General features: G+C 38.4%; 1 protein-coding gene across 35 annotated transcripts in view; it reads right to left on the bottom strand.

Moving 5' to 3' along the window:
* The window catches only part of TENM3 (teneurin transmembrane protein 3), a 2,213,160-nt gene that overhangs the window by 98,919 nt on the left and 2,098,366 nt on the right, over positions 1-15,875 (bottom strand). For all 35 annotated transcript variants that reach the window (XM_065596701.1, XM_065596700.1, XM_065596702.1 and 32 more), the window contains 5 exons: positions 12,978-13,188; positions 12,346-12,447; positions 11,972-12,166; positions 10,376-10,576; positions 5,887-6,072 (listed from right to left, as the gene is read on the bottom strand). In XM_065596701.1, the coding sequence (XP_065452773.1) occupies positions 5,887-6,072; positions 10,376-10,576; positions 11,972-12,166; positions 12,346-12,447; positions 12,978-13,188 (895 nt within the window). The remainder of the gene's footprint in view (positions 1-5,886; positions 6,073-10,375; positions 10,577-11,971; positions 12,167-12,345; positions 12,448-12,977; positions 13,189-15,875) is intronic.

Below are 15,875 nucleotides of genomic sequence, written 5' to 3'. Positions count from 1 at the left end.
AGGCCAAATTTCAATGTGAATTGCCTGAATGTACATGAAAATCAATGTAACTCAATAAACAACTTGATGTTTAACATATTATTAGAAGAGAATTCCACAAAGGACTACCTTCTTTAAAATCAGAGAGATGGGTTTTTTGGCCGTTTAATACACCTCTACCCTGATATAACACGAATTCTGATATAACATGGTAAAGCAGTGCTCCGGGGGGGGCGGGGCTGCGCACTCTGGCGGATCAAAGCAAGTTCCATATAATGCGGTTTCACCTATAACGCGGTAAGATTTTTTGGCTCCTGAAGACAGTGTTATATCGAGGTAGAGCTGTATGTGCCAACTTGAAGAATGCAACCAGTAGGCTAACTGAAAATGAATAGAAATAAAACATTTAGAGACAAACAGAAGTTCTCAGTAGATGCTTGGAATATTCTTCACTTTACTGTCTCAAACTCTGCTCATGATTTATGTAAAACCATAGCTCTTTAGATAGTCAAATAGATTATCAAGTTGCACAGCTCAGTTAATGCCTTTACCTACTTAAGGCTCAATTCATGCCTTTATGATTAATGTGCACAAATCTCTCCCATCATTTGGATCTAGTGTGGACATGGCAGATGCAAAATATCGAGTGGATATATCTGTCCACATAATGATGGGAATTTGTGCATGTGACCTTTGGGTGGCATTTGGCTAGTTGTGTATATATGTTGATTTCTAAAGTATGTACAGTAGAACCCCATTTATCCATCCCTCCATTATCCAGCTCTCCGTATTAACTGCACAGCCACTAAGCACAGATCCAAAAGCCGGCGATCTCCCCTGCGACTGCTAGACGATGCTGCAACCTCGCATTTTTCCAGTCTCTGGATTATCTGAAATTTTAATTATTGGATCTGGCTCCAGTCCCAATTAGATCTGATAAACTCGGTTCTGGTGTATTATCATAGTATCTAGATGCTGAATAGCATATGAAATTGTGAGTAAAGGGATTTCCTACTTTTTCAATACATAAGGGAACATGCAAGACTTCCACGTACACAATGCAAACTACCTAAGTATTCTGCCACCAAGGGAAAGTTGTGCCAGTAAATGGTATAAAAATGTTTGGTTTTATAGGCAAAGGATGGCTATGGAAGTACTATGTATACAGATATCACTTGTGCTTTGAAATCTGTTACTTTGGTGGCTATATTGTTATATAAACTAGAGGGGCTGGGACAAGGGCTCATTGGCTCTTTGCACGCCAGGCTGAGGAAGAATCAATTCCCATTCCACAATGGCTATGGCTATGCTATGAGCTAGGTGTGTGATTCCCCTGCTCATATGAATATACATGAGGTAACTTGGAGAGCTAGTGCGAGTATAAATAGCATTGTAGACATGGTAGTATGGGCACAGCTGCAGAGGCACAGCTGAGCTATGCCAAGTATGTGCCCACCATTTTTTAGATGTGTTTATACTTGGCATGGCTCAGCTATGCCTCCACTGCCACCACGACTACACTGCTATCATTTATACTTGCGCTAGCTCTCATCGAGCTATGGTGAGTATCTGGACATGAGCAGGGGAATCATGCCCCTAGTTCACAATGTAGACCTAGCCTAAGACAGAGCTATGGTTGGTTAAGAGCAAGAAAAGGACCTGATTTCTCTGTAATACTGGGTCTCGAAGAGAACATCTCTAAGAAAAACATACATATCATTATGGAATATGATCCTGTGGTTCATTACTAGTCTTAGAGACCTTAAAAGCAACACAAACAAATCAAACATTAACCAAAGGTGGGATTGTCCTGACAACAGCAACCACACAATAAATATATATATTGAAAAAGACAGACCTGCTTGCCCAATGCTGAAGAAAAACCTGTTTGTGCCTAATATGTTGGAAATATTGTTCAAGAACAGTTCATCTGTGCACAACTATAACCCAGATAATGCAGCCCAAGTCAGTGAGACCAACAGTAGAGTGATCTGCTGAGTAACTGCTGTTTGGCAAGTTAAAGTTACCTAAGAAAAGGCTTTATCTTACACTCCCATTTTTTCCTAAGATTAATTTTTTTTAAAAGAGAAGTTCTCCTCCCACCTCTCTAATCACTTCTTTAGCATGTGCTTTGGTGGATTCTCCTCATCCCCTCTCCAACTTGCTGGAAGGGTTTCACCGGACTCTGTCCTTGTTGCCCTTCTCTTCTCTCTCTACACCTTATTTGTGGGTAATCTCATCCGCAAACACAAAGTCAACTACCATCTTTCTGCTGACAACTCCAGAGCTCCCTCCCTATTCTTCACCTGTTTCCTTCTGTCCAAACTAAAATCTCAGCCTGTCTCTCTGACATCTCCTCATGGATGTCTAGCAGTCAAAAAAACTGAACTTGTCTATGAAAAAGAGCTCTTAATCAGGCTCCCGCAGAAACCTCCCTCCTGCCTCTTTTAATCATGTGGACAAGACCACCATCCTGTCACTTAGGCCCACAACCTGTGTGTCCTCTTCAACCTGGATCACGTTGTAGGTCCTCACTACTAGCCTATGTCTAAATCTTGTTGACTCATTCTGCATAACAGCTCTAAGATATCAGAGGGGTAGCCGTGTTAGTCTGAATCTGTAAAAAGCAACAAAGGGTCCTGTGGCACCTTTAAGACTAACAGAAGTATTGGGAGCATAAGCTTTCGTGGGTAAGAACCTCACTTCTTCAGATGCAAGTAATGGAAATCTCCAGGGGCAGGTATAAACCAATCTTGATTTAACATTTTCCAGTGATGGATAATCCACCACGACCCTTGGTAAATTGTTCCAATGGTTAATTACCCTCACTCTTAAAAATGCTTACCTTAATTCTTGTCTGACTTTGTCTAGCTTCAACTTCCAGCCACTGGATCTTATTATACCTTTGTCTGCTAGACTGAAGAGCCCTTTATTATCAAATTTCTGTTTTCTATGTTTTGCAGTGTTGTTGTAGTCGTGGTGTTTATCTCTCTAGAATACTCCCATACCATCATCAACTTCCTGGACACCATGATCAATTTAAACAATGGAACCCTACAGACGGTATATTCAAGAAATCCCAAGAATCATCACACTTCCCTCCACAGATCCAACAATCACAGCAGACATACCAAGAAATCTGTTATCTACAGCCATGCACTCGGATATAACAGAATATGCTCTGAAGAGGAAGTGTGGGATACTCACTTAAAACTACCTTCACTAAACAAGGACACTTTACCAGAGAAGTACTGTAGATTGGAACATGGAGCAGGCTACCCAAATATTGCAGGAGACCTCTGCTTCAATACAGAAAAAAAACCCACTGACTGCACACCCTTTGCTGTCACTACCATCCCACACTAGAATCCATATGGAGTATCATCCAACAATTACAATCCACATTTGATGGGGACCACATCCTGAAAGAAATCTTCCCTGAACCCTCTCTTCTGGCCTTCAAACAATGCCTCAACCTCACCAAGCTCATCAGAATCAAGTTCCCCATAGACCAGGATATACCAACTCAAAGTGGCACCAGACACTGCCATAACAACAGATGTAAAACCTGCAGACATATCTCCACTACTATGATTATCAATACCCCCACAACACACCTTTCAAGATCCATGGGTCCTATAGACATTTATCACAACATGTGGTGTACCATATCCAGTGCATCAAATGCCCCAACAATTACGTTGGTGAAACCAGACAATCACTACATTCTCAAATGAACTCACTCCAAAAAATGATAAAAAGACAAAAACACCGTATCACTTATGGGCAAACATTTTTCACTAAGCAATCACTCCATATCGACCTCTCAGACTTCCATCTTTTTTTGTTCTGTGTTTGTACAGTGCCTAGCACAATGGGGTCCTGGTCCATGACTTAGGACTCCTAAGTGCTATGGTAAGACAAGTAAATTATAGTATCACTTGCTTTTGTGTGACAACATTTCTTGCCCTTTTTCTAATTCCTCTGCCCTTTTTGGTATATATACGCACAAATCCCCACATTGACTCACTGACCACAGATGCCTGTCAAATTCTGTGCAATTAGAAAAGTATACATCCAAAGGCAGAATGTGGCCTTTGGTAAGTTTCTGGAGAGACGCATTAATTAAATTCCAGGAAAGAGAATGATCTTTCATATAATTGAAGGAAAGGGTCACACACTTTGCTTTTTGTCTATGTTATTTGGAATATACAGGGTGTAAATAATTCAATGATAAAAGCACAGGAGTAAGAACATAAGAATGGCCGTACTGGATCAGACCAAAGGTCCCTCCAGCCCAGTATCCTGTCTACCGACAGTGGCCAATGCCAGGTGCCCCAGAGGGAGTGAACCTAACAGGTAATGATCAAGTGATCTCTCTCCTGCCATCCATCTCCACCCTCTGACAAGCAGAGGCTAGGGACACCATTCCTTACCTATCCAGGCTAATAGCCATTAATGGACTTAACCTCCATGAATTTATCTAGTTCTCTTTTAACAGGCAAGGAGTTCCACAGGTTGACTGTGCACTGTGTGAAGAACTTCCTTTTATTTGTTTTAAACCTTCTGCCCATTAATTTCATTTCGTGGCCCCTCGTTCTTATATTATGGGAACAAGTAAATAACTTATTTATTTTCTATACATCAATCATGATTTTATATACCTCTACCATATCCCCCCTTAGTCTCCTCTTTTCCAAGCTGAAAAGTCATAGCCTCTTTAATCTCTCCTCACATGGGACCCGTTCCAAACCTCTAATCATTTTAGTTGCCCTTTTCTGAACTTTTTCTGGTGCCAGTATATCTTTTTTGAGATGAGGAGACCACATCTGTACACAGTATTCAAGATGTGGGCATACCATGGATTTATATAAGGGAAATAAGATATTCTCCATTTTATTCTTTATCCCTTTTTAAATGATTCCTAACATCCTGTTTGCATTTTTGACTGCCGCTGCACACTGCGTGGACGTCTTCAGAGAACTATCCATGATGACTCCAAGATCTCTTTCCTGATTAGTTGTAGCTAAATTAGCCCCCATCATATTGTATGTATAGTTGGGGTTATTTTTTCCAATGTGCATTACTTTACATTTATCCACATTAAATTTCATTTGCCATTTTGTTGCCCAATCACTTAGTTTTGTGAGATCTTTTTGAAGTTCTTCACAGTCTGCTTTGGTCTTAACTATCTTGATCAGTTTAGTATCATCTGCAAACTTTGCCACCTCACTGTTTACCCCTTTCTCCAGATCATTTATGAATAAGTTGAATAGGCTTGGTTTCTAAAGGATAGAACATTTTTGATTATGAAAACATACAGAGATTAATGAAGACTGCTTCTTTTGAATTTGTCATTTTAAAGTGCTTTGAAATATAATGTTATTTGCTTAGCAAATATCTTGTACAACTGTAAAGTAGAAATTCATTATGTCAACAAAAAGGATAATTGGGGGGGGGGGGCGTTAGATCTCTTTACCACCTTGGTAAGTGGGGTTTTTTGGGCTTTCTTCTCAGTAAAGTGTGTGTGTGGGGGGGAAGGTAGCATAGTAACACATCTTTTGAAAAACTATCACATAAAAATAAAAAAGCATATATCAGAAGACGTATTTACAGATTTAAAAAATATGTAAGCTTCTCCTCCAGAGGAGGCAGCTACAGGAAATGATTGAAAGGGAAATTCTTGCACCTCCCATTTGTGGCAAACAAGCTGTAAAGACTTGATGAGCCATTATATAATCATTTCCTTTCTTAAAACATCAATTCCTTTACACAGACTGACAGGTGCAAATATTCTGTTTGAAGAAACAAGCTTCAAAGTGTTACATTTCTGATGCACAAAAGACCAGGAATTCTAGCTTTTTAAGTTTTGTATTGAAGACAGATATTAAAGCACAGCTAGCCTACCAATAGTACAGTGCTCTCCATTCCATCCCTGGCTACATTCACACTTCCCATCTTTACAGGTTCCATGTTCAGCACAGCGAGGGTGGCAGGCTCTTTGATTGCAGGCTGGTCCAGTCCAACCTTCTTCGCAACGACATGTTCCACCCATACAAACACCATGAGAGCCACAGTCCACAGAACAGATTTCTGTATTTAAAAGGAGGGATGGGAGAAAAAGAGAGAAAGAATGAGAGGAGAGCACACATTAATTAACAGAGTTACATTTTAATTCAACATATGAAGGAGAAAAGCAAAATCTTTGAAAATTAAATCAAAGGAATTTACTGCTAAAAGCATTTTCAGGTAGGACCCAAGAGAATATGGAATATGGAATTTTATCTCTGCTAATGCTTAATTAGTTACCCAGTAGACTTAGTAATGCCTAAGTGTCCACAGCTCTTCTGTCAGTTAGCTCTGAGTAATTTCTAATTATATTTTTTGTGAGCACATATTTCTTAAGAGTTACCTTTTGTAGCTTAGATTATATGCATTTAAACCCATTAGAATTTACTGCATAGGTTCAGTGACTAAATGTACCACGTTCCTTAGAGGTCATTTACATTATAGGCAAAAATCTACAATTGAACAAAAGTTCAATTTAGCAAAGGGGCTTTTTTCCTTGCCCCCAGGTTTCTTTCAGATTTGAAATGTGCCATCTCTGACATATTTTTTCATTAAAAAGAATCAGCCTCAGTGAGACACATTAGTGCATTGCTGACATACTGACATGTCTGTTAAATATAAGATTTTTTTTTAACTTTCTGTAAATTTATAGCAATGACAGCTTTAGGCAGTCTGGTTTAAAAACAGAAAGACTATTAAAAATAAATCAACAAAAGCATTCAACTTGTCACCTACACTAACAGGGTTTTATAACTAGTTGAATAATTGAAAAGAACATTAAGGCCTAAGTTATTCATAGGCCAAACAATATATCTTACATCTCAAAACTAATACAAGATAATAATTCAGGTTGTTACAGTTTGCATTTATCTTTTTTCTTTATTCAGTCAGTATTTGGAAAACTTCATCTGTGTGAAGCTGACTACAGAAAAAAAAAAGCCTTAGGGATGTTTTTTAGTCTCTTAGAATACAGTTAGTCACAATCATATGCTGGTTCATAAGAATATTATGTTTAGTTTGGGTTTCCTTGTAAAAGACAGCAAACCACTCTAATAAGAAAGAACTGAAATTATTTTTGAATGCAATAAAAGGAGAGCTCATAAAAGAGCCTGAAAGGTTTTACATACGGGCTTTGTTTCCAGTTTTTCATTCAGTAGTATTTTCCCCCCAATAGATTATAATTCTCTGCCTCAAAGTGCTATAAAACATTCAACACAGCATCAAGTTGTGATGGCACTTCTTATGAACAATAGCGCAGAATGTTTACTGGGCAAGAGAGCTGGGCTGTTTTTCCCACACAACATTTTCTATCTACTTTGAATTACATTTTTGATTAAAAGATCTGAGATGGTCTGATTAACTTCAGAGTTACAGAACATCAACCCAGCTGCAGGAGAGGCAGAGGTTTATTTCAGAGGTTCCCTCTTTTCTCTTCAATCTAATCAATTTTTCATTAGGGTGAAGGTGTTTATCAGCTTTGAGCACACTAGCTTTGAGCAAGGTATGTCAATCTTTGTAATGAACTTATTAATTAGAGTTAATTTAATTGAAGTGGAATTGAAGGGCTAATGGACAAACTGCTGATGAAGATAGAGGAAAGCTCTGTTGATTTCAACCCTGTAAGCCGTCTGATGGATAATTCATTCTTCTCCCTTTAGCAGCTTAACAAAATGTTTCTTTATGAGTAAGATTTACTTATTTATTGACTTTACATATCTGAAGGTCATTTTGTACAACTTCAGTAGGGGTTCTTTACGATTTATTGAACAAACTAGTTAATATTTCATAAGTCTGAAGTAACTGAAATATCTGAATATACATGAAACAGAATACTTTTATACATTTCAACTATTAACTACTTTTCGAAACACGAGCACAGACAGTGTGTAAAGATGGATGCCATCAGAAGATGTGTACAATCCATATTTTCTTTGAAACATATAGCAGACTTTCCACAAACAGTCATTTTTATAAGAACCTAAGCACATGGGTGCCATACCAGATGAGCTTAGAAAGATTTCTGTGCACAGTAGACATTCAAAAACAAAATTAGCAGAATAGTAGAGGACATCACCTTTTTTATGGAGGTACAAATACTACTTTAGTAACTGATAATACATATGCATACACAAAGTAAATGCCTAAATCTGAAAGTAATATGGAACATTAAATATGGTAAAATGTTCCCCTTCTACAGTTTTCTCACTCTGTTGTCTTCCCTTATTGCCTACTTATACCTGAGCTACCAATGACTTTCAAGGACTGTTGATCAATATCATAGATATCAGACACAAACTGCATTTCAAAATGGCAGTTATTTACAGAGAATTGGTTAAATATCATTTATAACTTGATATAAAACCACTACTCCTCAAGGAAGCCACGTGTCCAGGTGTCATTAAGAACATCAACTACTTTGTTATATTCATAGAATCATAGAATATCAGGGTTGGAAGGGACCTCAAGAGGTCATCTAGTCCAACCCCCTCTCAAAGCAGGACCAATTCCCAACTAAATCATCCCAGCCAGGGCTTTATCAAGCCGGGCCTTAAAAACCTCCAAGGAAGGAGACTCCACCACCTCCCTAGGTAACGCATTCCAGTGCTTCACCACCCTCCTAGTGAAATAGTGTTTCCTAATATCCAACCTGGACCTCCCCCACTGCAACTTGAGACCATTGCTCCTTGTTCTGTCATCTGCCACCACTGAGAACAGCCGAGCTCCATCCTCTTTGGAACCCCCCTTCAGGTAGTTGAAGGCTGCTATCAAATCCCCCCTCATTCTTCTCTTCTGGAGACTAAACAATCCCAGTTCCCTCAGCCTCTCCTCATAAGTCATGTGCTCCAGACCCCTAATCATTTTTGTTGCCCTCCGCTGGACTCTTTCCAATTTTTCCACATCCTTCTTGTAGTGTGGGGCCCAAAACTGGACACAGTATTCTAGATGAGGCCTCACCAATGTCGAATAAAGGGGAACGATCACGTTCCTCGATCTGCTGGCAATGCCCCTACTTATACAGCCCAAAATGCCATTAGCCTTCTTGGCAACAAGAGCACACTGTTGACTCATATCCAGCTTCTCGTCCACTGTGACCCCTAGGTCCTTTTCTGCAGAACTGCTACCTAGCCATTCGGTCCCTAGTCTGTAGCAGTGCATGGGATTCTTCCGTCCTAAGTGCAGGACTCTGCACTTGTCCTTGTTGAACCTCATCAGGTTTTTTTTGGCCCAATCCTCTAATTTGTCTAGGTCCCTCTGTATCTGATCCCTACCCTCTAGTGTATCTACCACGCCTCCTAGTTTAGTGTCATCTGCAAACTTGCTGAGAGTGCAGTCCACACCATCCTCCAGATCATTAATAAAGATATTAAACAAAACCGGCCCCAGGACTGACCCTTGGGGCACTCCGCTTGAAACCGGCTGCCAACTAGACATGGAGCCATTGATCACTACCCGTTGAGCCCGACGATCCAGCCAGCTTTCTATCCACCTTACAGGCCATTCATGCAGCCCATACTTCTTTAACTTGGCGGCAAGAATACTGTGGGAGACCGTATCAAAAGCTTTGCTAAAGTCAAGGAATATTATTACGCTTTTTTTTGGCAAAACGCATCTGAAAATTAGAAATTATTCAGATTTTAAATATGTTGCTACAAAATGAGTACCGGTAATTTTTTCCAAAATTTGGCACAAAAAGGTTACTCTCAGACTGAGACTAAAATTCAGACTCTGATCTAAATTACAGTAATTCCATATTTTAATCCAAATTTATACCAATGTATCTAAGATAAGCAACTGGCCTTAAATGTGCCAAGTTTTGGCCTTGAAGAAAGCCTTATCTGTTAGAACTGTTGGCTCAATCATGCAGTCCTTATTCAGGCAAAATTTCCATTAACTTCAATTGAAGTTTTGCCTGAACAAGAACTACAGGATTGGCCCCTCCAAGCTGCTAAAAATAGATTTTTCAAATGGAAATATTTCTGGATGCCGTCATTAACACAGTTGTAAATATGTAGATGAATATCTCAGTACAGATCTTACATTCAGAAGGTACATATAACATTTTGTTCTTTTCTTTGAACCACCAGCAAAAAATGCCTTCAATTAATATCTGAGTGAAGAAACTGTTTGATTTTCAAATATTTACAAATGGTCATTTGTTCTGAATGTTTCACTCATGATTTATGGCCTAATCCTGCTCCCACTACAGACTATAGAAAGACTTAGCTTCAATAGAAGTTGGATCAGATTCTTACACAATAATGCAAGATTATGTATTAATTTAAAATATATTAGAGTTTTACACATAGGGAATGTTTTTAATCCTTACCATTTGAGCAATCTGCACCTGTCCAATTAGGGTCACAAGTGCAGGTACCACTTTCTTGAAGGTACGTCCCATGACCAGAGCACTGGTCTGGACACATTGTCTTCAGTATTTCACAGTTGCTACCACCCCATCCTGGATTACAGTGGCACTCTCCATGGATACACACACCATGATTGGAACAGGCTGGGTCTAAGCAATCAGCTGGACAGAAAAGAAAAAGATAATCTTTAATATCTTATTATTAACAATTACAATAGCAGCAATTATTATTGAAGGATTTTAAGCACTTTCTGAATTAATTAAAAAACTCCTGTGAGGTAAACAGTACTACACTCATTTAATAACAAACAGTAAACTGAGATACGAGGCGATGAGGCAAATCATAATTTTACGTAATGAGTCAGTGGAAGAACAGAGAGTAGAACTCACGAATCCTGAGGTGGTCCCTAGCCAGCCTGCTTTAATCACAAGATAACAAGCACTATCTGATCAAATAAATAAATAAATAAAAATCAATATATAACTAATAGTGTGCAACTTCTAATCAATTTTTGCTAGCATATTGGTAATTTTCTTTGTAGTAATTAGATCATCAAAAGTAATTGTAAGGATCCATGTTCATATATGTAACCGGTTTAATGATATCCTGGGGATAACAGACATAAACCTCGAAGTCATTGATGTAACTGAGACTCTTGCAAGGATTTGTAATTTTCCTGAATTACACCAAGATTCACTTGAGTTTTCAGGCTATTGCTCTCTGTTCTCCTAATCACAGAGTAACAAAATCTTGGATTCTCTATAACAAGCAGTATCAACTGACCTAATCCACTACTATTGAGTTCTGACAGCTGTTTAGGACCCTCAACCTGTTTGAGAAATAAATGAGTTGGGTATTCTCTATCCTTCTTAATTCACTTTAATGTGCTTTAGATGACGAGATTTAATTTAGCAATTTGACTCAATAAAACTTTACACTTGTAGGGTCAATGGTCTGAAAATTTAATTCCAGAGACTTAATTGCATTACTTTGTATGTAGAGATCAATAAAATCAATTTGATTGAGGAAGGGAAATGGTGCTTTTTCCTCCTAAAAAAATGAATAGAAAATGAACTCCACTTTACAGCACACCAGAATGAATACACATACATCTCTAAAATACAAAAAAAGACGCATAATTTTTCAGTGTGATGCATTTGAATCAGCATTTTCAACTGTAAGTCTTTATAAAAATGTTTCTACAATGTGAAAAAATCACTGTCTTTCCGTGTTCTAACAGTCACCTTTTCTTGTGTTTCCCTCGTAGCTGATGTCAGACAGATAAAATAAATCTATTTTTAATATGCTGAAATTATTAGAGAAAACCTGCTGAAAGCAAAATATCTAGCAAACAGGATATTTGAGTATGCTTGATATAAGGTGAACAATTTGCCAGCACCCTGGCTTTAATGGGCCAGATTTTCAGTTGGTGCAAATTGACATGGCTCCAGTGAAATCAATAGTGCTATACTGACTTACACTAGCTGAAAAATCTGACCCACTATGTTGTAACCTGACATTACTGTAGATGCTTGGGTAAATATTTACTTATTTACCTTCTTCACAGTTTTCTCCTTTGTACCCAGAGTTGCAGGCACAAGAGCCCATGATACAGATCCCACGGCCCCCACATTGAGGATCAATGCACTGAGTGGTAGGCACATCACACTCTGTACCCTTCCAACCGCTGAAACAGAGACAGCGCCCTTTGGAATACTGCCCGTTGCCACTACACAATACTGGGCAGGCTGCTGTGAAATAAAACATGACAGAAGAATTAACAAAACTCTTTTCAATCAAGCTTTGGGAAAAAAGAGGAACATGTATGTAACGAGTTGCATGCCAGTTTCTTTTCCTTGGTAGATTAGCAATGGCTTGTCTTTCTGCAGTTTATTTATTTTAACTTAAGAAAAGAATTCAGTTCAGATACCTCTTGAACAATCAGGGCCCAGAAATCCAGGAAAACAATGGCATGATCCAGAAACACACTCTCCGTTTCCATGGCAATTTCGGGGGCATTCCACTACAGACTCTGAAAGAAAGAGTAAGAAAAAAAAATCATAGAGACTCCCACCATAGTACTAAACTAGAACAGAAGGTGTCTATCATCTAATTCTAAACCACTGGTGACTGACAGCAAATTAAGGTACTTGCAGAAGCATGTATGTCGCTTTATTTAGTGATTGTAAGAAAGTAAATAGTGGCTAATTTCCTGTAATTAATGCTTGTGGTATCCTATTACATTATGTTATAACAAGCAGCTCAAGATTTAAACAGTAAAATGATAGTTACTTTATGCTCATAATACAGCCTAATGCCGCTTAATGAACATTTAAAAAAAGCATCTTCATTTGTGAACTATACATCATGGGAGGCTTTCATAGTTCAATTACTAAACAATTAAAATACATTTCTATATCTTTTGTTATGTAATGAAGAAAACATAATAAATTCAACATTTGTGAAAACAACCCAGAGTATTTAACTCAGAAAACTCATCTCTATTTTTAACAGAATGCTTAGATTGCAGCTTTTGGTGAAAACTTTGAAGATTGTGCTTACCTATAACAATGGTATTAAAAGACACCTGCTCTGCATTTTTCCCATCATTATAAAAAGCCAGATGCCAGATTCCAGAATCCAAATACTGGATAAAACCTGCCTCATGGAGACTGATAGACCTTGTCTGTCGGCCTGCTCTCTCTGACTCAAGCTGGTTGCGCTGTTCTCTTGCGATCAACCTGCTACCATCAAGGAGTTCCACAAAGTCATACTACAAGGGAGGAATGTGCAAAGGGTTTATTATCCACTTATTTCTCTTTTTAGTTACCATTTTCATAATTTTTTCTATAATTTAGCAGTTATGAAATGTGCCAGCCCCAAAGACTGCAGTTCCATATTCCTTCATAGAACAAATAGTACAGAAAGTGGCAGTGCAAGCTTCCCCACAATATCATGCAATATGGTTTCAGCTTGACCTGGAGAGATCCCTTCTAGAACAGAGGAGATAAAATCTCAGGCTATGTCTACATGACCCCACAATTCGACTATGGGGGTGTGAACTGAAGCATGCACTAGCATGTGGCGTTGTAACTCCCCCGTGTGGACACTTGCTGGCATGAACTAAAGCAGTGGTTCTCAAACTTTTGTACTGGTGACTCCTTTCACATAGCAAGCCTCTGAGTGTGACACCTCCCACCCCCAATAAATTAAAAACTCATTTTTTATATTTAACACTATTATAAATGCTGGAGGCAAAGCGGGATTTGAGGTGGAGGCTGACAGCTCAGGACCCACCATGTAATAATCTCGCAACCCCCTGAGGGATCCCGACCCCCAGTTTGAGAACATCTGAACTAAAGGACTATGTCAATGTGAATGAAGTACCTTTTAGTTTACAACTGCAGCATCCACATGGGGGAGGTACAGCGCAACATGCTAGTGTGTGCTACAGGTCTCACCCCACCATAGTCCAAACTGCAGAGCCATGTAGACAAGCCCTCAGTGTTTGTCTGTTCTTTCACCCTTCTTGCTGAGATTTCTAAGGAGAATGCCAAGTAATGCCAATTATCATGGTGGTGCTTTCTTGTGATATTGACACCACCAATTCATTTAACATTAATTTGCAGAACAAAAGTCAGACGAGGTTAGTTTGCAGTCACAATTTGCAGACGTGAACTGGCCATCTGCAGGTGAAAGACTTGTTCCGTATTGACTGTGCCATATAAATTAACTAATAAGAATATCCCACCCCAATCCATTACCCCTTGCTTCTTCTTTTGTTTCACAATCCAAGGTAAGTTCTCTGTTGGTGTAATTCCACTGACTTCAATAGAGATACTACAGCAGAAAATATGGCCTTACATTTCTTTTGTACAAAGTAAACCAAATACCAAATGCAAAGTATAACAGGTTAAAAATGCAGAAGGCAGTGACAGAAAATACTGTAGTTCAGATTAAAACTCTCTTCAAAAGCTATCACAAAATTGTATAATTTGTTTTATTAACAGCAACAACTAAATTTGGGGGGTGGGGTGGGAAAATATAACATCTGAGTTGCCACAAGCACGGGAGACAAAGAGGTTTATCATCTTAAATCCACATACTCTATCCACAAAATGCCTGTTAGCACTAATGGTAGCTGTTTGGTCAACTCTGCACATTCAGAGGAGAAACCCTGGGTCAGATCTTCAGCTGGTGTGAATTGGTATAGCTCCATCTAGTCAATGGACCAACAATGAAAGTTTATACTACCTGAGGATCTGGCCCCAAATCGCTAAAGATTTCTTTGCTGCATTTGTCAAGTAAAGATTATATTATATAACAAAGAGTTACCACCTATTAACTTTAAGGATCACTGTTTCCTACAATAAAGAGTAACATGGTTTCCACATTCCGTCCAGTTTCATTTTTAATCTGACGTGTCTACTGTGTGAGGTGAACTACTATATACAAACCTTCTATCTTCCCACATATTTGAGATATCACTCAAATGGTATTTCATTCAAGGTCTATTTAGGTAAAGGCCAGTGTATGAAACCACTGATTTACCTAAGTTGTGATAAAGTCAGTTACTGGGACTGGAGAATCAGTGGTTTTATGTACTGACTTATGACCTTCGGAAACAGCTCCTTGTATGGCATAAAACAGGATAGTCTTCATCTCTGGACAGGATCTAAGCACTGGAATCCTCTTCTCCTGAAACTCTCCTTGGTTGTTAAACACACATGATATTTTAAGAAGGTTGCTCTGCAATAAATGTGAATTATTATCTCAACACCATTAAAAATGTAAAAGAAACGCATAGATCATATGCCTTTACCAATACCTGAGCCAATTTCCTTTCAGCTACGTCTCAACAACCATAGTAGAAATTAACATGATTAGTATGGGCAGAAGCTAGTACCTTGATATGCTGTCACCTTGAATATTCAAGCAATCCCACATGAAAACTAATGCAACTATTTTGGAAAAGCACTGCTAATTTAAAACCATTCAATGTTCTGATTTGTCAGAGAATTAAATATTTATCTTAATTCATGAAAGATATAAAAACTGTCTCTTTCCCCCCTCAAGTACTCACAAACCCTTCTATCTGATCACAATACCTAATATCACTGAAAGAAAGAAAGAAAAAGATCTCCATTCTGAGTTTTAGCTGGTTATTTATGGACAATATGAATTGTTTTTCAAATTACTTCAGAAGGACACTTCTTGTTGTAGGACAATCTCAGTCAAGAACACATTTTTGATCTGGGAATTAGGGATTGTACTACTTAATTGACCACAAAGAGTATACTGATAGCTGACAGGCATAGTATAATTAATCATTTTAGAACTATAACATAATAAAGATTTATGTTAAATGGATAGTATTTCTGAGGTTGAATTTTTAAAAGCCATGCATGTGGATGTCACCATTCATTCCATCCCCAGCAAACAGGAGTAATGTGGCTTAAA

The sequence above is a fragment of the Chrysemys picta genome, chromosome 5, assembly GCF_011386835.1.
Source record: "Chrysemys picta bellii isolate R12L10 chromosome 5, ASM1138683v2, whole genome shotgun sequence".
Classification (NCBI taxonomy): Eukaryota; Metazoa; Chordata; order Testudines; family Emydidae; genus Chrysemys; species Chrysemys picta.
This window is presented reverse-complemented; position numbering and strand designations above follow the sequence as displayed.